Below are 24253 nucleotides of genomic sequence, written 5' to 3' on the forward strand. Positions count from 1 at the left end.
GGAGCAAACAGTGCTGTGCATGGATAAAGCCCAGGGCCTACAAACACTGCAAACAGAAACCAGAGCTTGTGCCAATGTCATCTGAGCTATAAAAAAAAAAAAAGTCTTCTATGCCAGGTTGTCATGTGATGTAGTGCTGTTATTCTGGCATATTTTTCCAATGAAATGCACTTAAACATGAGCTCGGTGTTGGATTTACACTAGTGCGTCTTTATAAAGCAGTTGGAACCGCTTTTCCTCTGCCCACATATTTGAAACTGGGACAAGTGGGTTAACTTTCGAGATTGTTATCTTTATTGAGATCACTCACACTAAAAGGGGTTGTCACTACCTCACAGACAGCATTCATGTGTAGGGGGGCCTTTGCATGTTCACAGACTGCAGCGGGACGGACAGGAGAGGAGGGTGAATTCACGCTACTACTGTCAAATTGCAAACCATGATGTAATGCTGTGGCGTTTGGCAACTTTTTTTTTTTTTTTTTATTATGCAAAAGAATTTCATCATCGATGCGAAACCAACTCCGGAGAACGGGGGGACGGGACGGGTGCGCGCGCCATTGGCCGACCGGAGCTGTCCGTCAAGCCTCGTGTGCGTCACTTCCGTTGTCAGGTGGTGCTGTCGCTGTGGAAAGATGCGATCAGCGAAGAGCGGAGGCTTTTCCTTAATTGCTCATTTCGGCGACCGAGGCGAACAACGCGAAACCAGCCCACTGTGAGAGCCGCGCGGCCCCGAACCCCCGACGCGATGTCGACCGTGTGACGGGGACAGCGCAGACTTTGGCCGGCGGTTTAGGCTCCGAGGTAAGCGAGGCGGCGGCGGCGGTGGTGGCGACTAGTATGCGCTTTGCTATCTCAGGCTTGTCTGGCACGGGCTAGCCCAGCTGTAATGTTACCCACTTTGTTTAAATGGCCTCCCCCCCCCCTTCCCGGCTGCTAGCTCGCTTTCGATTAGCACATGCAGCCCGGCAACAAAGGCGTTCAAATCCACATGGCACGTATAAAAGTGACCTTACGGCACCAGGAGCTCTTCCAGCCGCTTGTCTTTTGTACTTTGCAGCGGAGATCCCAACTCCGTCTCCTTTGTGTGGCTGCGTGTGCCGGCGACTTTAGCCGAGATATTCCCCCACAAAGCTTTGTTCAGCTGCTACAATCTAACCTGGTTTTTAATGCAACACAACGCGGCTTATGCTTTCAAGGAAATTCATTTTTTTGTGTGTACTTTTGACGCGACCGCTTTGAAATGTGCCTGCACACTCTGGCACAGCATAGGTTTTTGCGCAACTAGAAAGATTTCCAACTGGCAGTCCGAGGCACGAGGTTCACTCACTCTTAATCCAACACAATTCTACATTCGCGCTTTTCCCCCCCCCTAATGTGTAATAAAAGAGTCGCAGGATGTCGCACACGAAATTGAAAAGTTTACGCTGAGGTGGAAAAATGCGTAAAAATCATCCGCGCGTCAGAGTCAAGAATGTTGTTGTGATTTATTTGGAATGTTATTTTCAGCTGCAGACGGGGGGGGCTCGCACTAGTATATGCTTTGTTGTCATTTTTGTGCTAATAAAGAATAATATCCAAGCAGTACAGTCACGAAATCGCACCGCAAACGCGTGACAGACGGTGCGTAACGTGTCGTGGAGCGATTATCGTCTAGCAGTGATTAAGTATGTGACCTCGCGTCCACTGGCACCGACCACGTTTGCGGTCAAGGACGGTGTCACCGATATAAGGTAGTAAACAACTGCTTACAAAACGGGCGCATGGCATTTGGGGGGGACTGAACCACAGCCGAAAATGACCCTTTTGTGCGTCCTTTACGCACTTTACAACCGCATTTATTATTTACAATATTTGTTCTCGTGTGAGCTCAAAAGCCTCGACTTCTTCTCACCACTTAACACCTACGTTTCTTTAGGTCTGCAGGCCGCTTGCAGCGTTTGTGAATCGGGTAGGTGGATCTAGAAACACCTATGCACCTTTATTTTGCTCAGTTGCTATTTCAGGAGCCCACATTTCTGGTGGGCACTGGCAGTGTCTCCTCTCCTTTTTTTTGTGTGATATGATTCATAGGCTGTTTCTGTTCTCTGCCTCCCTCCGATTCAGTCACACGGCCAGTCTGACAGTCTGTGCAGCATCAGAATGGGATAAGTGTGCTGTCATTGCGCTGATGTCATTTGGGTCATCATGCAATGGTTGGTTAGGCTGACCTTTGCTTTTCACATGTGTTGAAGCGACTCGGGGATGGGTCAGCAGCGCTACAGTTGATAGGTAGATTCATCGCTCAGGATACATTAGCTCTGATGTTTTGTAAATGGATTTCATGAGTCATGTTCAAGCTCGGTCCGTGTTATTTTCTCTGTACTTTGAGTGTACAAAGAGATGGGTAACATGCTGTTCTGTGACTTGCAGTGTCTACAGCGGGTTACCACAATGTTTACTATCAAATGTTAAAGCTATTTTCTTCTCATTCTGTCGGCTTTTAGCTTTTTGACTAAAATATTGTAGTCATTCCTTTTTGAGGAGCAAACTGTTCAGCCCAGTTGCGGGTTTGTCTTCTACACACAGTCTGGAAAACCTGGAATCAGCTGCAATTGTGCATTATAAGCAAATCATTATATTTGTTCTACAGCTTCACATGACCCTTACACCTCTTGTGACACATTTCGTGGACTCCACACAGGCCCAGCTCTAGTGGGATGCAAAGGGTGGATTGCAACCTCATTTTAAAATGTTTGCACCTTCAGTTTTCGTTGCATCCCTAATATGTATTAATGGTGAGAAGAATCTCAAGATTCACTCTCAGCCAGTTTGTTCTGGAGCAGGTGCTGAACCCAAACAAATACATGACCAATTTCAGCATTAAATTATGTGTTGTTTTTCAACAATATTTGTTTGAAACAAACAACTAAACACACACTGGCCAAAGAAGTGACCGACCAGATATGCTGCATGACAGAATATTATGCAACACTCAACAGTACAGAGGTCTCAGTCCCTGGTCTCTTCCATGGACAGGCTTTGTTACTGCAAGAATATGTATGGATCCCACATTTTCTGAAAGGTGTTTTGCAGAGAACGTTTGTTTTTCTGAAGGCAGTGTTGTTGATAAAGCTGTTTGGATGCCTAATGTTGGTGGAAAAGCGCTATATTCTTGAGAACATTGGCATTTTAACATGGTGTGGCATTTTTAATTCCAAAGGACCATTTAAATTCCGAGAGGCTTGTATCATTTTCAATTTAACATTGATTTTACACCATTAGTGCCATCGTGACCCGGGTGTCACGAGAGCTCGTGCCACAAATGCTGCCACAGAAGCCTCAGCTCATCGACCCAGCGGGTGATGACTAGTGGAGATGGAGACAGATGGGCGAGAGACACAGCGATGACACTGTCTACTGTGTAGGATCACAAAAAGCCTCATGGAAGTGAGAACGCATATCAGACCAGACAGAGTGCCAACTGTCCTGCCTGGTCTCTGACAAGAAACTAACCAATACACTTAGTTTTTTAAGTACACACTAGTGCAGTAATTTGGATTTAAAATGATGTTAGTTGTGTAATGTACTGCCTTAGCTCAGTGAGGATTGTTATGGTTCTCAAAAATTGTCTAAAAAAAAGGCCTATAATATTTGTCAATGTGTTTATTGCACTCAACACACACACACTTGTTTTCAGCTCAATCAGAGGATGTTATTCCCTGTTCGAGCTGCATACATGATGTGTTATTAGCTGCTGTAGCTAAGGCTTCTTTAAAGCAAAAGGTTTGTGTCAGTCTGTTGCCCTTTTCTACTCTGATCTTTTAAGTCAAATTTGCTGATAGGAGGCGGAGAGACAAAGAATGTGTCATCACTTGTCTATCCTAAGCGCTAGACTTGAGTTTTGAAGAGCTTTCTCCAACATCACCAAAGCAATGCTGTTAACTTTCAGCGATAGTTCTTTCATAACTGCTTTGTTATGTGAAAGTTAGATTTATTTTTTTATTAAGGGGCTCGTTTGGTTTCTGTGACATACGTTTCTGTTCCTAGTCATTGTCAAATTGTGAATAGCTCAAATGTTCTTTCTCTGATTCACCATCTTGTAGAGCAAGCAGATCTGTCATTCAGCTCAGAAACATTTCATAATCAAAAGTGATCAAATATCCCTCATCGCTCGGACATATTGGAGGATTCCCATCCAATAGAAACTTGAGGACAGCTGGATGAATCATACTTTCAGTTCAAGGCCTTACTTCCCTGTTACGGGAAACTGCGGAGTTTCATCACATAGGAACGTAGTATCAGTAAACAAAAGCATACCTCTGACTCCGTGACTGCTGGGAGGTGCTTGGAACTGTTTGTCTACTGGTGCGTCACACATGTCACTGGATTGCTCGCATGTGAATCTTGCTCCTTATCAAATGCTCAAAAGGCCGGGCATGCCTTTCTGCAGCCGTGTCGGAACATGCATAGTCCTTTCAGAGGAGGGCCTGCTCAGATAAGCCGCCTGAGCAGATTTTTCAGATAAAACATGCAGATTAAGAGCCATGGATTTTCTGAACTCTTGGCTTACTGCGAATGTGCAACAGCAGCACTTGCATGACTTGAGTGAATTGCATCAAACCACAACAAAAAGAAATATTAAAATGGTGCAAAATGAACTATGTAATTTACTATCTATTACTATTAGTTATGTGCAATTCATGTAAAATGTATGACTATTGGTTAATTGATTAAACACATTGGCTTTATTAATCATAAATTTGAAACCCAATGTAAAGAAATGCCTTGATCTGAGATTATAGGGAATTATGGGTTCAGTTTTAATATCGTAATACCACCTTTTCCAACCTTGTTATTAAGCTTTCTACAAGCCACGGATGCCTCGCTGTTTTGGGAACTAAATTAGAACCCTTTGTTTTGGGTGCGAGTGTGTTGCATTTACACGTGAAGAAGAGCAAGCATTTAAATTGCAGATAGCGGCCTGGTCGTGACTGCGCCTGTGTGCTGTAATTGAAAGCGAGGTGTTAGCCCTCACACCAGCGGCCCATCACTCTGAATGGAGCTGTAATGGCCTCACACACTTAGGTGTTGCTAAATGTGTGGGAGGGAGATTTCAAATTGAGTAGGTGGAGCTGCCCTGAAGTTTACCTCCATTCACTTGTGCTCTCCCTCTCTCACCACTAATCAGTAGTGTTCTGTTGACCAGCGTGGGACGACTCCTGCTCCGGTCTACTCTATTTTTAAGCATTTCCATTGTTCGGCCAGAGATTACCGCCGCTATTCCTGGCACCGGTTGCAGCATGTGTCAATCAACGTGAATGGAGTAAACTCTGGAAGCCGGCTGTCTTGATCCCTTCAAACTAATCAGATTTATTTCGCCGCAGAGCTCCAGTATGTCCAAACGCCGCTCGTCGGAGAGGGGGGCTGGAGAGAGCTCGGGCAGGGCCAGTAAGCTGCAGTGTCCCGGGATATCCGGCAACAACGCCAAGAGAGCCGGCCCTTTCATTCTGGGTAAGCCTCGTGTGCAGTAATAGTAGCCCGTGTGCAGCAGCAGCAGCATGCATGGTTGTTTTGATTGTGACACAAATGCATAAGTAATATTCTCCATAACTAACCTCTTGTTCTCTGTACTTATGAACACATTGTTCTCCTGATCATGTAATGCAAACACTAAAAAAAGCACCTAATCACTCTGTTTCCGACTCATGATCACATAATAACCCGTTCCAGTCGCTTGTACTGCTCTATTGTGTGTCCACACTCATCAATGCATCTGTACAATGTAAATCCATTGTATTAAATTGTTATTTTATCATATTTTTTCATCTGTATCTATTTTATGCATGCCCTAAACCATGTATCTCTACCACGTTTCATGTTGCACGTTTGCGGTGACAAAAAGTTCCTTGTTTGTGAACCTGCTCACTGACAATGGCAATAAAAAAACATTCTGATTCTGAAAACACACCGTATGCCAGATTCGTGACCAAAATGTTGTTCGAATCACTTGCTAAACTATGTTAACAAGCGAAATGCTATGTACCTGCTGTGTAACCAATTTGTCACAAAGCGGCATAATGATATCAAGGTAACCTGTTTGTCAGCTTTGATAGCCATATTTATCCATTGCTCATGAATGACTCACTCTCAGCTTTGACCTGACCATAATCAAACAAAGGGGACAATTTGTTGGCCAATCCTCTGTTGTAAAGATCTATAATAATAAAACAATTGGCTTAAACATCCATAAAGGCGCTTGTATGCACGAGGGAAAGTTGCGGGGTGTCCGTCTGTGCGCACTCTCCTCAGACAAGAATGTGAGGAATTTGGCTGATCCCTACGACATTGGCCAGAAACCGAATCAAGGGATGCTTCGTTATTGCCGCTTCTCTTCCCGTTCCGTTCTCCACTACGACTGTTTGTAAATGGAAGTGCCAAAGAAAACGTTACGCGCGGGGTGTTAATAGGCGCATGCACACGCTGCCTGTAATGAGTTGTAGCGACAGAACACACTCCAGTTGCGTTTATACACAGCCTTGCCTTTTGCTCATGCAGCTGTTGTTGTTGTTTTTTTCCTCGATGCATGCAGGGCCTCGCCTGGGCAACTCACCCGTGCCCAGCATAGTGCAATGTCTGGCCCGCAAGGACGGCACCGACGACTTCTACCAGCTCAAAGTAAGTCTGGATGATTCCGTGCGCCCTTCCTGGCAGTTCATCTTCTCCCTCTGGTGGTCGACGTGGGGCAGTATGTTGTATGCAATAACAAAACGCACAGGCAGCAGTCACTTGGGCGGCATGCAATATCCTTTGCGATGTATTGTACGAAACCAGCTCATCCTGTATGTTTGTGTACAGTCAGTCGTGCAGGAGTTTTCCAATGTAGATGAAGTTGGACGTTTCACCTCTCATACTTTGTCTTCAATGCCCAAGATCTCTACAAACCTTGTATAAGTTTAGCGGTTCATATTTCAGTCCGTCTCGCGAATCTCACTGTCTTTTCTCTACTTGCCATGAAAATCACAATTGGATATTTTTGCCGAAATTGTCCACGGTTCACTAAAAGAACCATCTCATTCAATATTTGCCCAGAGACGCACGAACCTTTGACCTTCCCTTTGTGTCCATGTTACGGCCCCCTGTCGCATTGTGGCTCAAGCGACGAAGCCGAGGCCATTAATCTGTTTATTGGGGGCTATGCGTCGACTGTAACACAAGGGAGGGCTGTAGAAGTGTGGAGTGGGACAGGGGAAGGTGGCGCCCCACCTGGAATGTCGACTTTTAACCCCTGTGACCGTGCAGTGAGTCATAGCACAGCCCCCCCCCCTCCCCGCCCCCCCCCTCTCACACATGACTACAGCGCCTCACTGTCTGCAGCGCTGCTTGTTTACCTCAGGATTTCGGATCGCTCTAGGAAAGCTGAACTGGCACTTGCTAACCTAAACCATGAATATGGATTAGATTTATTTCGGGGGCTACTGTACTCTCTTCAGTCGGTCATTTTCGGCTTAGTTCTGCTGCTGATAAGTCAGTGATATCCAGAAGATGCTGTAAGTGAAGCAATTTGTTGTATTTTTCCAATGAATGAATAGTCTCTTCTGTTGAGTAACAAATTATGCAGATGATTTGCTGTTGCAGTTCAGTTTATCTCCCACTTAACACATTTGTTGGCAACCTTCCTAGGGTTGTGCTCATAAGTAAAGTAGAGTTGCCTTGAGATTGAACAGATGAGCACGAAGAGGCTTCTTGGATATAAAGGTGAAACAACAGTCTCGCAGCTTTGAAAGCTTCTACGATGGAAAGCTCTTGGACGACTGAGAGCTTACACAAACATAGCCTTAGGGGAAGGCTGCCTAGCTCTACTAACCTTTGTAAGAATACCCATACTACAAAAAGTGAATATCAAGCATCGGCTTAAATGACTTGAATTGAGGAAATGTATCTTGTTTTGAGCGGGTTTCACTCATTTAGACACTTTTCCTGATCGGACCGAGTTTACTTTGCTTGTTTGAGGACATTTCAGACCAGTTCTAGGGTAAATCTCGCTTGAAATAAAGTAAAATTGCCAATGAGATAAGACCAATTTTCTTACCCCATTGGCAAAGAAAATGACCTGAAATAAGGACGAAATGTATCGAAACGAGTCAGAAACATCTCAGAACAAGTGAAATAATCCAGGACAAATGCCCAAGACTAGTCTTAACTAGTCAAAACAACTAAAATTTGGATTATTATGCTCAAATTGAGATGTTTATACTGATCTAGTTAAATGCTTTTTGCAGTGCACACGGCAAAGTTCATGTGCTGTAAATGATCCCATAGGATTTGAAACCACCTCTTTGTTCTTAAATCTAAATCCGCTGCCGTGACCTGACGTCTGCTCCGTCTGCGCTCCGTCTGCGCTCCGTCTGCGCTCTGTCTGTGTTGTGTGCAGATCCTGACACTGGAGGAGCGGGCGGATTCGGCCGGGGAGACTCAGGAGGAGCGACAGGGGAAGATGCTGCTGCACACAGAATTCTCTCTGCTGTCTTTGCTGCACAACCAGGACGGTGTGGTCCACCATCACGGCCTTTTCCAGGTACAAGCCCATCATGGGAACTCTCACCAACGTCTGCAACATCTGTTAGATAAAGATTAGCACATGATTTTTGAGGTCTTCGCAGTTGAATTTATTTTACCTTTATTTTACCAGGAAAGTCCCACTAAATGTTGGTGGGGGCACAAACTCAACCCTAATCTTCCTCACATATTTGTATCATCCCAATTCTTCACAGGGACATGTTTATAAGCACATTTCACAACTTGCAGGGTCACTTTTCAGGGTCACTTTCACAAGAATGCCAGAAAACTAGCCTGCAAGTTCATGAAATTGAGAGAAATGATTTATTATTGGATCTACAGTGTTTTCCCCACAAATGTCTGAGTTTACAATATACTTAAGGAAGACAAAATGACTTTAATTCCATAACTAGAAAAAAAAAAATGAAGTACAGCTTTAAGAATCTCTTTTAAGAATGTATTTTTCTCCTGGCCCAGAGAATGTATTGTACATGTTTTTAGTGGTATGGGAAACCGGAGTACCCGGAGGAAACCTACGCAGACACGGGGAGAACAACACACTCCACACAAAAAGGCCAGGTGGGCATCGAACCCGTGCCTCCTTGCTGCGAGGCACGAGCACTAACAGCTGTGCCAACTTGTATTCTGGGGGATGGGGAGGAAACTTTTTTTTTTTATGCTGGAGATGTCCATCCATCCATTTTCTGCCCCTTTATTTTATCCGGGACTATGTCACGGAGTGCAGCAGTCTGAGCAGAAGTGCCCAGACTTTCCTATCCACACGCCTCCTCCAGCTGTTCTGGGGAGGGGGAAATGTCCCGAGGCGGCACCAGGCCAGCTCAGAGACACGGTCCCTCCAGCGTGTCCTGGGTCTTCCCGGAAACACCACCTGAGCGAGGCGATGGAAGTGGAATATTTGAGATGTATTCCACATTATTGCTTGTTGACTGAACAATTTTGCAAACTCTACTTGGCGAGTCACATTGTGCAAGTTTGAAGATAGATTTTTATTATTCAAATATTGGATGCAAGGTTTTCTTTTATTGTGAGTAACATACACTGGCTCAGTCGGGCACTTGAGTTGGCTTTCTAGCAGCTGTCTGTATTTCCTTATCAGGGCCGCTTCAATGGAGAAGTGGGAGCAGTGTTAAAAGCCTCTAGTTCTATGGCGTCATTCTCTATTCAGGGCCACATCCATTCACAATGCTCCCCCCCCCCCCTCCCTCACCTGTCTTCCCGTCTGCCTCCCCTTAACTGTGTTATTGTTCCATCTGCCTTCTTTCTTTCTCTGTCTTTCGGTCTCGCTCGTCTCACATCCTGTCTGCGCCGCTCCTGTCACTGCGCTCAGAATAGCCGCATTGAGCGCCGACTCATTTAAAGCCCCAGATATTGATTAGATTATTATAGTGCATCTTCACAAAGGGACTTCATAATGGACGCTAGGAAAGGTGCTGACAGCATCTGAAACTCGATTCAACAAACTGATTCACAAATCAATAGGGTTTCTGTGCGGCGGGTGGAAGTGGTGTAAGAGGAATGACCTTTTTGTTTGAAAGGTGGATGTCTTATTCACTTCTCTATTCTCATAATGGCTCATGTTGAAAGTCAGTGCCAGGGCAAACTTTACTCTGTCTGTACTGAATGTTCATATAAATCTATTAATTCCTTTTTTTCCGAGCAGAATTCTGATAATGATGGCGCTTATGTCACGGGTGTAAGTTTGCATAGGGACGTGTCCTTAATTAAACCTTTCCCCTATGTACTACTGGAATGAAAAAATGAAAGTATTGAAAAGAGGTACTGACAAAAAATATTTAGATACAAGTTTTGATAGAAATGTCCTTTTTCCATTTTTAAATATGTGCCCCCCAATGTTTGCCCCATTTTTCATTTTTTTAATTATTACCCATTTATTATTTTTTCCAAAATCCTCCCCTCATTTTTGCTTGTTTGTTATTAGTAATATTTTCCCTATTCCCCTACCCTGGCTAACGCCACGCTGCTGTGTGCGCTCGAATCATTTCGAACTGCACAACAGCCTGGGGACCATGGCCGAGATTTTCCCATGGATTTGGGAACCAATCACAGAACGAGGAGGGACGGCAAGACGATGACACGCTATTCGATATACGGAAGCTTGTAGTTTATTTACGGATTTAAAAAAAAAAGTTTATTTACAGATCCAACATGACAGCAGCAGAGCTTTAGACCTTGTTGTAAATAGTTTAGCTCAAAAGTTTACAGCGGGTACGTCATATGTCATCTCATACGATGATACGATTGGCCATGGCTACGCGTAGACACATGATAGACTCTTTTTTTTCTTTTCGTATCGCCCAATAAACGATTATGGACGATCGTAAACCACACCTCTCCTATGAGAAAATGAATTGGTGGTCCCCAGACTAAATATCACTTGTGATTTTAGTCTGGTGTTAGCCAGGCTACTATTCCCCCCCATTTTCTACCCAATTTATTCACATTTTTCCCCCCTATTTCCCCCAATGTTTCCTCCAATTTTCCCCTAATTTCAATCCAAATTTTTCCCTATTTTTGCACAAATAAAATTAATTATTTCCCCACATTTTTTTTCACAAATTATTCCCCATTTTTCACACATTTCCTGACATTGGAGATTAAGATCTTCAAACCTACAATATCGGGCTCCTCTGACATTATTGTTCTGTTTTCTGGTTCTCGACGACAAATATTTTAGTATAGGTATCGGAAAAAGCATCGTACAGGTGTCGGGATATCGAAAACCAAGTATCGTTAAAGTACTGTTGTTGAAGATAATGTTGTCCAGCCCTAGGGGGAAAGATAATTAGGGATGGCCGATATATCGGCGCCGCCGATATTATCGGCCGATATTTGTCCTTTTTTCACATATCGGTATCGGTCCGATATGGGAAAATATCGGCCGATTTTTTTTTCCTTTGAATTATTTACTACACCGTAATGTCATAGCGCACCTGAATGCAGCAGCAGTGTAGACGGGGCAACAATTTATTCAAATTATCTCAAATAAACAGTGGCTCTTAAAAATAAAGAACCTCCAGCATAAATTCACACGTCTCCAAAAGAAAGTATGTTTTTACTAAGTTTAAACAAAGTGGAGCGGACACTTGGACACCACAGAGATACAGAGCCACAAGTTACTGCTGCAACAAAGTGGACTAAAACTGCCTCATGGACATTATTCTGAGTCAGGATTAACAGGAATCATTTTCTGATGGATTATTTGTCGCTACATCTGAGGTGAGTGTTGCGAAAGTTTCTCCGTCTTGACGCCAGATTTATAACTTTGTTTGTTAGCGCTAGCATAGCTGCTAACAGGCTAAAGGCTACGACACGTAAACATGACCTTTCTGTCATCATGTCTGTCTAACTACAGTGATGATCATGTCTGTATTCACGTTTACTCTGCCCACCTTTGTCATGTTAATGACCCTGAAAACGAGGCGTTATGTCATGTCGCATTTTCGCGCATATTTAATTAGACGCTTTTGCGATCGTTAGCGCATTTATCATTGAAAACGGTGCAGTTCAAAGCTCATGCTAATCTTGTAAATCTACTGTTTGCTTTTTGCCAGCTCTAAACCAACTCTAAATCTTCAGTCTGGCCTCATAAGTTCATATAAGGTGCTGTTAAAGTGACATTATGATATTTCCAACTCCAAAGCTTCATACAGAGCTGTGTGTCCTTTATCAGATTTGTTTAAAGTTAAAACATGTAGCTTAAATAACATGGTAGGCTACATATTTTAATAAAAAATACAATAAATAGTAGCCTAGCATATTCCCAGTGTCAGTGTTTACCATTAATAGAGGACATGGGTGAAAGTATAATAATAAGTAGGTCTGAGTAAATATTTAGCCAAAAACAAAATTACATTTCACTCCAACATTGCATTTGGTCTTTTTAATATTTTTCTAATAAAAATGATTGTTTCATCCTGGTGTGAGATGTGTCCCAGGCATAAGACATTCCAATAATGGAACAATTTACAAACTTTACCACATTTGAGTAAGCCTTTCTATTGATTTTTAACGTTGAAATAAATATCGGCAAATATCGGATATCGGCCACACCAGTGAGGCAAATATCGGATATCGGTATCGGCAGAAATTTTTCATATCGGACCATCCCTAAAGATAATCCTTAAACTAAACTGTGCCCCCCTTCTCCTCCCACAGGACCGAGCCTACGAAATCGTGGAGGACACGGAAGCCAACAAAATCCGCAAGATGAAGAAGCGCATCTGCCTGGTGCTGGACTGCCTGTGCGCTCACGACTTCAACGACAAGACGGCCGACCTCATAAACCTCCAGCACTACGTCATCAAAGAGAAGCGGCTGAGCGAGCGCGAGGCCGTGGTCATCTTCTACGATGTGGTGCGCGTGGTGGAGGCGCTTCATAAGGTGAGGGGGTCGAGCTGTGAAAGACGATGCATTTCCAAAACAACTGCTTGCAAGTGAATATCCAAATATTCAAAGTAGCCCTGACAAATGCCACTTGACGCGATCCCTCAAATAAACAACACACTCTGGGAAAGTGTAGAAGAGTGCATTAAGCTTTTGATTTGTTATTATGATTAGTGCAGAGAATGTCCTCTCATATCTCTCGTTACTCATTTCCTCTGCTCACACGCCACTCCTAGAAACAAACTGGTTGTTTTGATAACCATGAATCACCCTCCACAATGTTAAGTAACTCTCCTTTCTTTCTCTCTCTTTTTTTTTCTTTCCCCTTTTTCTTTTTGCTGACAGAAAAATATTGTGCACAGAGACCTCAAGCTTGGAAACATGGTGCTAAACAAACGGTAAGCTGAAACTCTACCCTGTCCGTTCTCCCCATGGCTTGTCAATCATTTATACAGCCACTAACCTCACTCGCTTAAGCTTCTGCCAGGAAGTGCTTTAGTCTGGGCACAAGTGAGGGGCCTTAGTTTAGAAATGACCATCCCGAAGCATACAGTATGTTTAGAAATGGGTAACCAACTGCTTATTATTTACTACAAATAATTCACAGCCTGGTTTGACATATTATATTACAATTAGCTTGGATGTCACTATGCTAAATCCTATTACACATGAGATGATGAAAACACATAACTTGTATAAAAGTCATGAACGAGGGCTTCACCCTTTATTTGTGGATAGAACGTTCAGCGCCAATGACTCCAAGAATCAGACTCTCCGCTCTGTAGCAACAGGCGAATGCAGCCAAGACCACGTCTACCAATTTGTATGGTCCAGATGGCTTTAAACCCGGCCCAGGGGTCGCATTCTCAGACCAAAAGTGAAATCAGTCACAGGAACTGGGAGCCCCTCTTGTGCCGTGTGTTGATTAAAAGCCGATGATTCATTCCCAGTGAATGGCTTTTCTGGATGCACTCATTTTGCCCGGCTCGCCGCTTTGTTCCTTGTCCAGAGTAATGGTGCGTATCTCTCCCCACAGCCCGGTTCAGCTTGGGTCACAAGGGCCATCTCTGCACAGAACTGAGGTGGACCTATCGGCCTACGTGTAGTTTACGCTGCGTTATGTTCATGAGGTGAAATGGTGAATTCTCTGAGGCAAAAGCATTTGGCTCGGCCGTCGTCTGTGTGTGTTGAGCGGGATGTGGCAGTTGGATTTGCATCCTCAGAGGGACTGTCCGGACCCAGAAAATGTAAGCTCATGTTTGGCTCTGCTGACTGTGGCCCTGAGCATTGCATTCATCCACTTCTAAATAAGAGAAAAGGTACAGCAGCAGCTCGGGACAGATTATTTTTGAATCGATGATAGCTTGAACAGAATATTCAACCTGCCTGCTTTCAGTGTTCTGCTCCTTAAATCCTTCTCTTTTATCCAAGAATAAAAGATTACAATGTGTCATCAGATTATAAATCGCATTGGGAGGGCTCGATGGCTCTTGCTTTGATATTTGTTTGGTGTGACTTTTTTACTGCGAACTGTATGCTCATATATAGTTGTATTTGAAGACCAGAAGTGAAATGTTTTAAACCGGGATGATAGGGCTGGGTACCGTTACATTTTTTTTTGACACCGGTGCTTTAAAGTTTCTTGGTTTTTGATACTGATACCTGAATGATACCTATGCTAAATTGTAGAACCATAAAACAGAGTAATTATGTAAATGTATTCCCTTTTTCTTATTTCATTTCTTTTTGCCTTTGTATCATTTGCTTGAGGTGAAACAACCAAGAAACTTCCTTAAACTACAAAAGGGCAGAAAAAACACTTTCCTTATTATTTCCCCACATTTTGTAATTTTTTTTGTAATTTTCCCAGATTTTCCCCCTAAGTTTCCCCCAATTTTATTTATTTTTTTCCTCCAATTTTCATTTTTTTTCCTTCAAATATTTCCTTTTTTTGCTTTTCTATTTTGATGACCAACAGCATCAAAACGTGAATATAAAGATTTTGATACTTTTTATTTCAGTATCAGTAGTACCTAAACCTTTTTTTTTTCAACACCAAACTGGTGTTGTTTAACGGTACCCAGCCCTACGGGATGAACTCAAAAAATGGAAATGTAGTGGAAATCTTTGAAGCACTCTTTAGATGATACAAATCCCATCTTTTTCTGTTGGATTATAGTTGTGTGGATGAGCCGTTATCGGACATCACGGCAGCATTGATAGAGCTGTCTGATTGGGGACCTGCATGTGCGCACTCATGTCTCGCTGTCACGTTCCTGGCTTATCACTTTACCGCGGACAACCTCAGACAGCACAGCAGTGGCAGCAGCAGCGGCGATGATGAAACAGGAGAGTGTTTTGGCCCGAAGTGCAGAGCGGGGTGGTGTGGCGAGGGGCAGACGAGCGGAACACTACGTCCCAGCTGGAGACAAAGGAGGGGTCTGCCAAGGGCCCCATAGCTTAGAGCTGACTCACACTACGCTACACTGCAGAACGCACTAATGTGCCCTCAACTGCCTCACTTTGAGCGTGAAGACTATGGCCCGTCCTTTCCCACTTTGTCACTCTTCCCGAAAACTTTGTTCAGCGCAGTTTCCTTGTTCTTGTGCTTCCTGTGTCGCTCCACCCCGAAAAAACGAAGTGATTCTAAGAAGTCATTCACCGAAATGCACAATGTCATCAATAAACTATGCAAGAGTTATTCAATTCCCTCTGTGAAAACATCCTAAGGCTCACACACAGTCTAACAAATCTAGTAAAAGGGCATTTGTTAATGCATTTTAGATGCCTTTTTGCCTTGCTAGTGTTTCTCTAATATCAAATTCTCCTCGGACACATTTCCTTCCAAGTCTTGACTTCCGTACTTTGCTGAAAATGCAATCTGCTCCTTGTGTCTGTGGCCGGTGTTTAACCTCCTCAGCTGGTGTATTTTCAGCAGAATATTGCATGGTGGGAGTCATGAGGATCATTTGGGTTTCTGGTTTCCTGCCTCCCGGGTCATATGACCAGGAAGCTGCCACGGTGTGGTCTCTCCTTCGTCCTCAGGGACCCTTGCCTCATGAGGCAAACATGCAATTTCATTTAGCCAATCTCCGGTGCAAAAATAGAAAGTTCAGTCGTGATGTGCTTGGACAAAAGGGCAGCTCCTTCACAAAGGAAGCTTTTATGTGGAGAGTCCTTGAAGAGCGCACACTGTACCTCTGCCCGACCCTTGAGCACGAGGCACTGTGTTTATTGAACCCTCATCACATAACTAACTGCTAGTCGTGCTCAGAGGTGAAAAGAGCCCAATATTGGATCCAGTTCTTGACAGGAACCGTCTCCAGACGCTGAAGAGGAGCCGTGTGTGTGAAAGTGGGAGAGAAAAGAGGAAGCTGTTGACCTCAGGCTTTTTAGAAAGCGGATGTGGCTGTGGAGCGTGATACAGAGGACGCAGTCTCCAGTTCGTGTCTGCCTCTGCACTCGTGCCTCTGAGTACTTGTTCACGACTTTAGCATGGGAGTGATTTGTGTGGGCGCACACAGTTTTGCATTTGTCTACACTACATTTAAAGCTTCTTGAGCTCTATATATTCCACTGCCAGACCGTGATCAAGCCGCATTAGTCATCGAGACAATTATCCCAAGCCACAGGTTGAGTCATATGTTTGTCTAAGTGTGGGTTTTCTATTTTCCTTCTTTTCTGAAGAACACTGATGTGCATCGTTCCTGTTCTTTTTAATTTCACTCTGCAACAGCTAAACTAAGCATAGTTTAATGAATTACAGTAAACTAAGATACTGCTACATCTGACTACTAGTGCTGTGTGCTGTGGAGTCTTCTATTCTACGCATAGGCTAATGTTTACATGATCATTTCTGTGCAATGATTGATAGCCACAGTAAACTACATGTTGCAAGTCAGTGCGGCAGTTAAAGTGTGTTGTGAATCAGACGGGCTGTTTAGGCCCTACAGGGTGAAGCTGTGTGGGAGCGTCTGCCTTATGGACTAAAAATGCAAATGGGACAGTGTTACACAAGAATCTTGTTTTTGCAAAAACAACTTCACCTTTACTTGATCCTAAAGTAATTATGTCTCAGCATTGTTAGTGAACATTTGAAATGATCTGTGCAGTCATGCAGTTTTTTGCAGTTTCTTGCCTGACATGAATGTCAAGTGTAATGCAGTACTGAAATTTCTCCTTTTTGTGTACCACAGGACTCATAGAATCACCATTACGAATTTCTGTTTGGGAAAACACCTGGTGAGCGAGGAAGACCTGCTGAAAGATCAGAGAGGAAGCCCGGCTTATATTAGTCCCGACGTCTTAAGTGGTGAGTGAAAAATTCTTCTCAATGAGTATGGACTCCAAATATTGCTTTATAGGATGCATAAAATGTTGTCCATTTTTACTTGTATTTCCAAAGAGCCAAGGCATGCTGCAATGTTGCACTAACAGCATAACTATTTGGAGGTTTATTTTTTATTTGGTATGAATTTTCTTGACACTTTTCACCATTGACTCCAGTGTCGTAGGACGTCAGGCACGTATATCAGCATAATGTGACAGGCAGGCAATTAAGCAGAGCTACAGTGACTCATGCTCTGACTCACTGCAGGGAAACTACTCCCATTGCCTCGACCCCTCCCCCCACCGCTGTGCTCTGGTTGCATGTGTGTGTCACAAGCTTCAACAATAATTGCCCGCTGCTGTTTCTGCCGCCTGTCTGACTGTAACAACACTGCCTATCTGCCCATAGCGCTTTTAAGATCCACCATCATCTGTCTGCACAGATTTAATATCTCATGGCAGATTATAATGCAGAGCTGTATGCACTCGAATGGTTGTGTAGGTTTTTTTTCAATGAATTACTGAACATAGTGAACATGGAGGACAGAGAGACCTTGTGAGTCACAACTGTCCGATATTGACTGTTGTAAAAGCTTGTGAACTGGCATTTGTGACACATCAGTGAGCATTGTTGCAAATCATTGTGTGCAGGCCGGCCGTATCGTGGTAAACCCAGTGACATGTGGGCCCTCGGGGTAGTCCTGTTCACCATGTTGTATGGTCAGTTCCCCTTCTATGACAGCATACCTCAAGAACTCTTCCGCAAGATCAAGGCTGCAGAGTACTCCATCCCTGAGTGAGTACTTGTGCTCTTGCCCTTCTATTATTGCAGTCAAAGCGCTGTGCCTGTTCATACTCTACAGTGTTTCAGTGGTCAATAGCAGAAGCTGACTGATCTCGTCTTGCAGGGATGGCCGTGTGTCCGAGAACACTGTGTGTCTGATCCGGAAGCTACTTGTCCTGGACCCTCAGCAGAGGCTTACTGCAGGAGAAGTCCTCGAGTCCCTTAGTGCCATCATTGCCTCTTGGTAAGAGCTCCACCTGCTGGACACTTTATTAACTACAGCTTATGTGTAATAACCTAATAAAGTAAATAAACTAAAATACTTTTGTTTGTTAAATTCAGGCAGTCTGTGTCATCGATGAGTGGCCCTCTGCAGGTGGTTCCAGATATTGATGATCAGATCAATCACCCAGAACATCTGCAAGATGTGAGTGACCTTCTCATGCTATTGTTCATTTGTAGAGCTGGACTTGAATAAATTACAAGCCATTTTAAACTGTCCTCACTTTTCAGGCCAAGGCAATAGAGGAGTCTTCACAGTACGAGTTTGAGAACTACATGCGGCAGCAGCTGCTCCTCGCTGAAGAGAAGAACACTATTCATGAAGCCAAGAGTTTCCTTACCAAGCGTCAGTTTGGTAGCATCCCCCCTCTGAGGCGCCTGGGACATGACGCGACGCCTGTCAGCCCACTGGACGCTGCCATATTGGCACAACGCTTCCTCCGCAAATAGCCCTCAGCGTTCTCTTCAGCCTCTGGTCCTTCAGAGTAGACTGAGCCCCTTCAGCCCTGATCTGAACCGAGGGCTGTGAAGGCCATGCAGTGAGTCCAGCAGGGCTGTGGATATGAGGAGCACAGGATGAACTTCCACCAGAAACACTGCTCTTCATGTGTGCAGCCGTGCCGGAAACATGACGCCTGAAGAAAGATTCAACCAAATGTCCTGGGCCTCCGTACAGTCACTGTCTCACTGTGCGGCTCAGCTGAGGACACGCGCTCTGCCCGAAGAGCATCCTCCACAGAACACTTCTCTGGACCTTACTCTGGGCCAGGAACATGTAGCAGCCCTCCGCTCCCCATGGATCATGGTATAGACGCCACTCCTCTCCACTCAGCTCCTGTAAAAGTCCGGTCCTGCCTGGAGCTTCAGACCAAACTACCTCTGTCTCTCTTCTGTTGGTAGACCATGTTCTCTGTTTGAGACAAGGGATTGTAACAATGATGCCACCGGTGACATAAAGCATTAATGTTTTCTGTCCTAGTGATAATTGTTTGAAACCATTTTGTTGGTTTTCAACAAATTTGAATAAGCTTTTTCTCATATTTACCTTACGTAGCATTTTCTCCCTGTCTTTAGCATTGAAAATTAGAATATAAAAGCTTGTCTACAAGCACTCTTTTATATTCACCAAAGCATTGTCTCCGTGTTTAGCTCATCCCTGTGTACAAAGCATCTAGGCAGCTAGTGTGCGGTACCTGGAAACACCACGCCAAGAACTGAATGGGACAAAACTGTTGACCTTTTGCCAAGGCATATTTATGGTATCGCTTCCTCTGTGTCTTTGTAGTGAACATTGGACACTGTTAGTTTATATTGCCAAAAATCATGTCTTAAAAATCCTCTTAGCCAAGGAACTGATACCCAAAGCCTAATTCAGAATCAAATGGCTTCCAGGTATCACGACTTCCCCCTTCCTCTCTGTCAATTCAACTAGTGGGGCAGGTGTTTGAATGTGAACTGAATGGTTCTGGTGGGTCTGCCGTATCCATGAGTGTAAATGGTCCCACTGACCCTGTAAGCTATCTGTTAAGTTTTTTGGCCTGCCTCGGTGGCTGTCACTGTGAGATTCAGAGCAGGCTTTACCACTACAGGGCTTGGCTGAATGTGTTGGCCATCATCCTTACTCACACATGCTTAGAAACAATCTCATCTTTCAATTTTGTTGCAGCAGTGTCTTTTTGAAAACCATGGCAAAGCTACAAAGCGGTGACTGTTAGCCATCCGTGTACTGCTACTGGCCTTTGCATTCTGGTACTAGCTTTCGGCTATCTAGACTTCCTATTTATATTGAAATCATTGCATGAACTTTTTGAAATGTTGTCTTCTTTGTAATTTCATGTTGATTTATTTATTCAGTTGTGACCTTTTTTCTTCCTCCTTAAAGAATGGGGCTTGTTTCTCATCGCAGCAAGACCACCCCCTCTCTGAATGCTAAGCTTTAAAACTTAGGTTTCTATCACAATTATTTAAAGTAGCAGCCTTTTTCTTGTAATCAAAATGTTCTTGCCATTTTTGCCACAATACCTGTGGCTCGATAAAGCTACACTAATATTGAGACTGACTTTTGCATAGATTTATTTTTTACCAAATGATACTCAAAGTTGGGAGGGATTTTGTATTTAGCCACTTTCCTTTTATGACCAGTTCAACTGGAGGCTGTGCCCTCTGGTCAGTATGTAAATATGACTTCTTTCATCACACATTCAGCCATTAAATGAATACATCGGGAAAATCTCCCGCCACAATGTGAATCTGTGGTCAAACAGCAGTATTGTAGTAATATAGGTTCACCACACAAAAAGGTGTTTTTTTTTTGTTTTTTTTTATAATCACTTGAGCAATTGCTGAATGCTCAGTTTGAACAATAATTTGTGAATGTGTCTTACACCTCTCTTCAGCATAGTTCATTGATGTAAATTTTAGTAACCGTTCCCCTTACACAAAATTGTATTGCCAAGTAGTGGGATGTACCTTGTGGTAACGTAATCCAGAGTGTGATGGTCGGCCGCAGTGGACTGAATAGCATGGAATGTGTGTCAGGTTAAACTTTGTCAAATGTTGCATGATTTTAAACTTGCACGGCGTGCCCTAATAAGGACTTGAAGACTTTTTTTTTTTTTTTTTCAAAATGAAATTTATATATTCCCTTAAATTGGATTATGTAAATGTCTTATTTTAATTTCTTTTAAAAGTTTTCTTTTTTATTATTAATTATTGTTTTTTCTCACAATAGGTAACTTAATATCGCTGACTGTTTCTTTAACTGGAATCCAGGTGTAGGATATGGATTTTGTGGTCAGTGGGATAATGTGCTGTAAGCTGCTTGGTCAGACACGGGCATAGATACATGAAACTGCATAATTGTACAGATAAATACACGTTTGTATAAAGAAAAGCATATTTTTCTACTTCATCAGATCTCTACATGCATGTCAGCAATAAACTTTGATATGGAAAACACATCGTCTCATGTCATGTGATTTCATTGGCACCAGATGGCGCACTGTCGCAATCTCATGGAACTACATCCGTGAGGACGCTGGTATTTTGTGAAGAGAATTACAAAAGTATAAATGCAGGCTGATAAAAATGTGTTAATTTGTTAATGTTGGGCCACTATGACCTGAATAACTGAGGCAATAAATGAAGGCCTTGAATGTCACAGAAAAAGCATCTAAGTTGTTTCCAGCAAGCGTTAAAGGGGCAAAATATTAGGCAAAATCTTTTTTAATTTGTATCAATGTCTCGCATTATAGACAGACCTGGAGTTGCATTGTGACCTGTTAGCACATCTTTGAATCTTCCCCAGTGGCCGTTCTCTGCAACATTGCAAGGTAGGCAAGTTTGCTTCGTGGAGGGCCGAGGACCCAAATAAAACTGGAATTTGTCATAAATCGTATAAAATATTGTATTTTCCACACAAGTTTTTGTTGAACAGGCAGTAGATATCTCATAAAGACTGAAATTATGATCAAAACAACCCAATAACATTTGTTTTAACATGACACAGTGAGAGTTTCCATGCAGTTTCCGATGGAAAATATTGAATAAAAGTTCCCTATACACTTGTGACCCACTGAAAATGGTTCCATGACCCACTTTTGGGTCCCGACCCACCAGTAGAAAATCACTGTTTAACATTATATATGACCAAGCGGGATGGTCTAACATTTTTTAAATACTGACACTATTTCTCGCATTTTTAGAGTACTTTATTAACAGGTATTTGATCTCTTATCATCTCTCTCTGTTGATCAGGTCCACACTTTGGAGAAGACCGTAAGGATTGATCAGATCCGTTGGAAAGATATACTCTGAAGAAGGAAATGAGAGACAACAATGTTGTTAATTCATCACAGTTATAGACATGGGTTTTCAATTAGCTTTTAACCTCTGAAACCCCACCTGAAACGGGCACATTCTCTCCAGTTAGGCTTTACTAAAAAGTGATGAGAAAGCTGCAAAAAAGTTACAAAAAGTTTAAGGAATAAACTTCACAAAGAAGTGAAAGAGTCAGAAACTCTTCTAGAGTTCAAGAAACATCTGTTTTTTCTAAAAAAATAAAAAATAAAGAAAAGAAAAGAAAAGAAAAGTGTTTGTGTGATTTTTTTTGTTGCTTTTTGTAATTTTTTTGTCACGCTTTCATCCTTGTTTATGTCCACACTATTCCCTTTATAGTGCACTATATAGTGGTCACGCCATTTTGTAAGATAAGATAAGATAAGATGATACTTTATTGATCTCACAGATGGAGAAATTGCATTCGATGAGAGAGCATCCGGCAGCAGCACCCATTCAGTGCGCACCACTCTTTTTCCACTCTTTTTTTCTTTGGTGCAAGATCGTTGTGTCGCGGCCGCCATCTTCACTGTTTTGGTCACAGGAGGAGCACTGGTTGATGGGAAATCCGTAGACGATGACCACGGCGGTGGAGCTCTTGCCCTTGGCCACGATGTTCTTGGCCACACAAGTGTAGTTGGCCGTGTCGGACAGACGCGCCTGCTTGATGATCAGGTTGTGGTCCACGGTGATGTAGAAGTTCCTGTCCTCGGCCGGGTCGATGATCTCGTTGTCCTTCAGCCACTCCACCCGCATGACCTTGGAGGATGGAGAAACTGTAGCTGCCCTCTGTCTCCTCTGGTCATCTGAAACGGTGCACCGCCTCCTGGGCTTGTCCCCGTCTCAGAGCGTGGTGTCCTGCACTGGTCAGCTCCACCTTGTTCTTCCTCTTCCTCCTGCACAGCTCCCTCCACAGTCTATCACCATCTCCTCGTTGGTCCCTTTTGTTGTTTCCTGTAGCTCCTCTTGTGACGCCTCCTCCGTGCTGCAGGTGTGGGGGCTCTTGGTGCCTCTTCACTGTTCAGTGTCTCAGAAGAAGATGTTTGTAGATCTCAAATGGGTTTAGCTGATAAGCTAGCAGTTTGTTTACCTTCAAAAAGCTGCTTTCTTCAGGACCATTTTGGACTCTCAAGGTAAACAAATCCACCAAACCTCCACAAAAACATGGTGAAGACGTACAAAAGTATCCAGAAAAACAACGTTGTTCGCAGAAAAAGGCAAACAATTCAGCTGCACCAGGAGAGAGGGAGGTCACTAGGGTAGGGTAGGGGTGTCCGAATGTCCAGAGAGAAAAATGCACGACCCGTGGGACGTGAGCGCTGCCTGCGGTGAAAGGGTTTTAGAGCGTGGCTCCGGGGAAACAGCGAGAGAGCGCCAGCACTCTCCCGGGCCATGGGAGAGAAAAAGGAGCGTGGGTTCCTTGAGTGACGAGGCGGCTACAGGAGCCCCGACACTCACATCTTCCACCTGTTCACTCAGCTCACTCCACTCTTGGCCGCCTCCGAAGCGACATCACCGCCCACTGCCTCCTCCTCCGCCCCGGTCACCTCCGCTGCTGCTGCTGCAGCCCCACGAGGAGCTCATAGTGAGCAGCATAAGGCAACGAGTTTGAGAAATAAAAGTCCTAATGAAATAATAAACGGAGATCGCGTTGAAGCTCGACTTCTTTTACTTGGGCCAAGTTTTTTTTCCCCTTTTCTGCCTATCCCCCCAAGGGATAGGCAGAGAAAACGTATTATATTGAATAATCATATTCAAAGTTTTAATCATCAAGCATGCTCTAACATACTGCAAAATACAGGGATCAAAATTTCATATTATCTAAAGCTTGTGCTACTTGCTTATTGTTGGTAATAATTGGAATGACTGATGCAGAGAAACAGAGACATTGTGTCATTGTACCTTTTGGCAGGGCTGTGACGATGAAGGGGGTCTCTGGGCATTTGCTGAAAGGCCCCAATGTGAAAGGGGCCCAGAAATAAAATTCACACTAGTAAATAGACCAGCTAAAATTATTATTTATGATCTGAAATGCACCAGATTGCAGGAAATTATATCT

At 43.5% G+C, this 24253-nt stretch overlaps 1 protein-coding gene across 1 annotated transcript; it reads left to right on the forward strand.

Moving 5' to 3' along the window:
- Positions 1-601: 601 nt before the first annotated feature.
- Positions 602-21304, forward strand: stk40 (serine/threonine kinase 40). The gene is made up of 11 exons (XM_079560983.1): positions 602-803; positions 5366-5492; positions 6571-6656; positions 8413-8556; positions 12735-12959; positions 13308-13360; positions 17159-17274; positions 17943-18087; positions 18200-18319; positions 18418-18502; positions 18589-21304. Exons 2-11 carry the CDS (start codon positions 5375-5377, stop codon positions 18805-18807), a joined length of 1311 nt encoding a protein of 436 aa, XP_079417109.1. The 5' UTR covers positions 602-803; positions 5366-5374; the 3' UTR covers positions 18808-21304.
- The last annotated feature ends 2949 nt before the right edge of the window (positions 21305-24253 follow it).

The sequence above is a fragment of the Gobius niger genome (assembly GCF_951799975.1).
Source record: "Gobius niger genome assembly, chromosome: 8".
Lineage (NCBI taxonomy): Eukaryota > Metazoa > Chordata > Actinopteri > Gobiiformes > Gobiidae > Gobius > Gobius niger.

Excerpts from the sequence above, each read along its gene's own strand:
- stk40 (XM_079560983.1), top strand. The coding sequence starts at position 5,375 with ATGTCCAAACGCCGCTCGTCGGAGAGGGGGGCTGGAGAGAGCTCGGGC. Across the intron at positions 8,557-12,734 it reads ACCATCACGGCCTTTTCCAG|GACCGAGCCTACGAAATCGT; the intron begins GTACAAGCCCAT and ends CTCCTCCCACAG. Across the intron at positions 18,503-18,588 it reads ACCCAGAACATCTGCAAGAT|GCCAAGGCAATAGAGGAGTC; the intron begins GTGAGTGACCTT and ends CTCACTTTTCAG.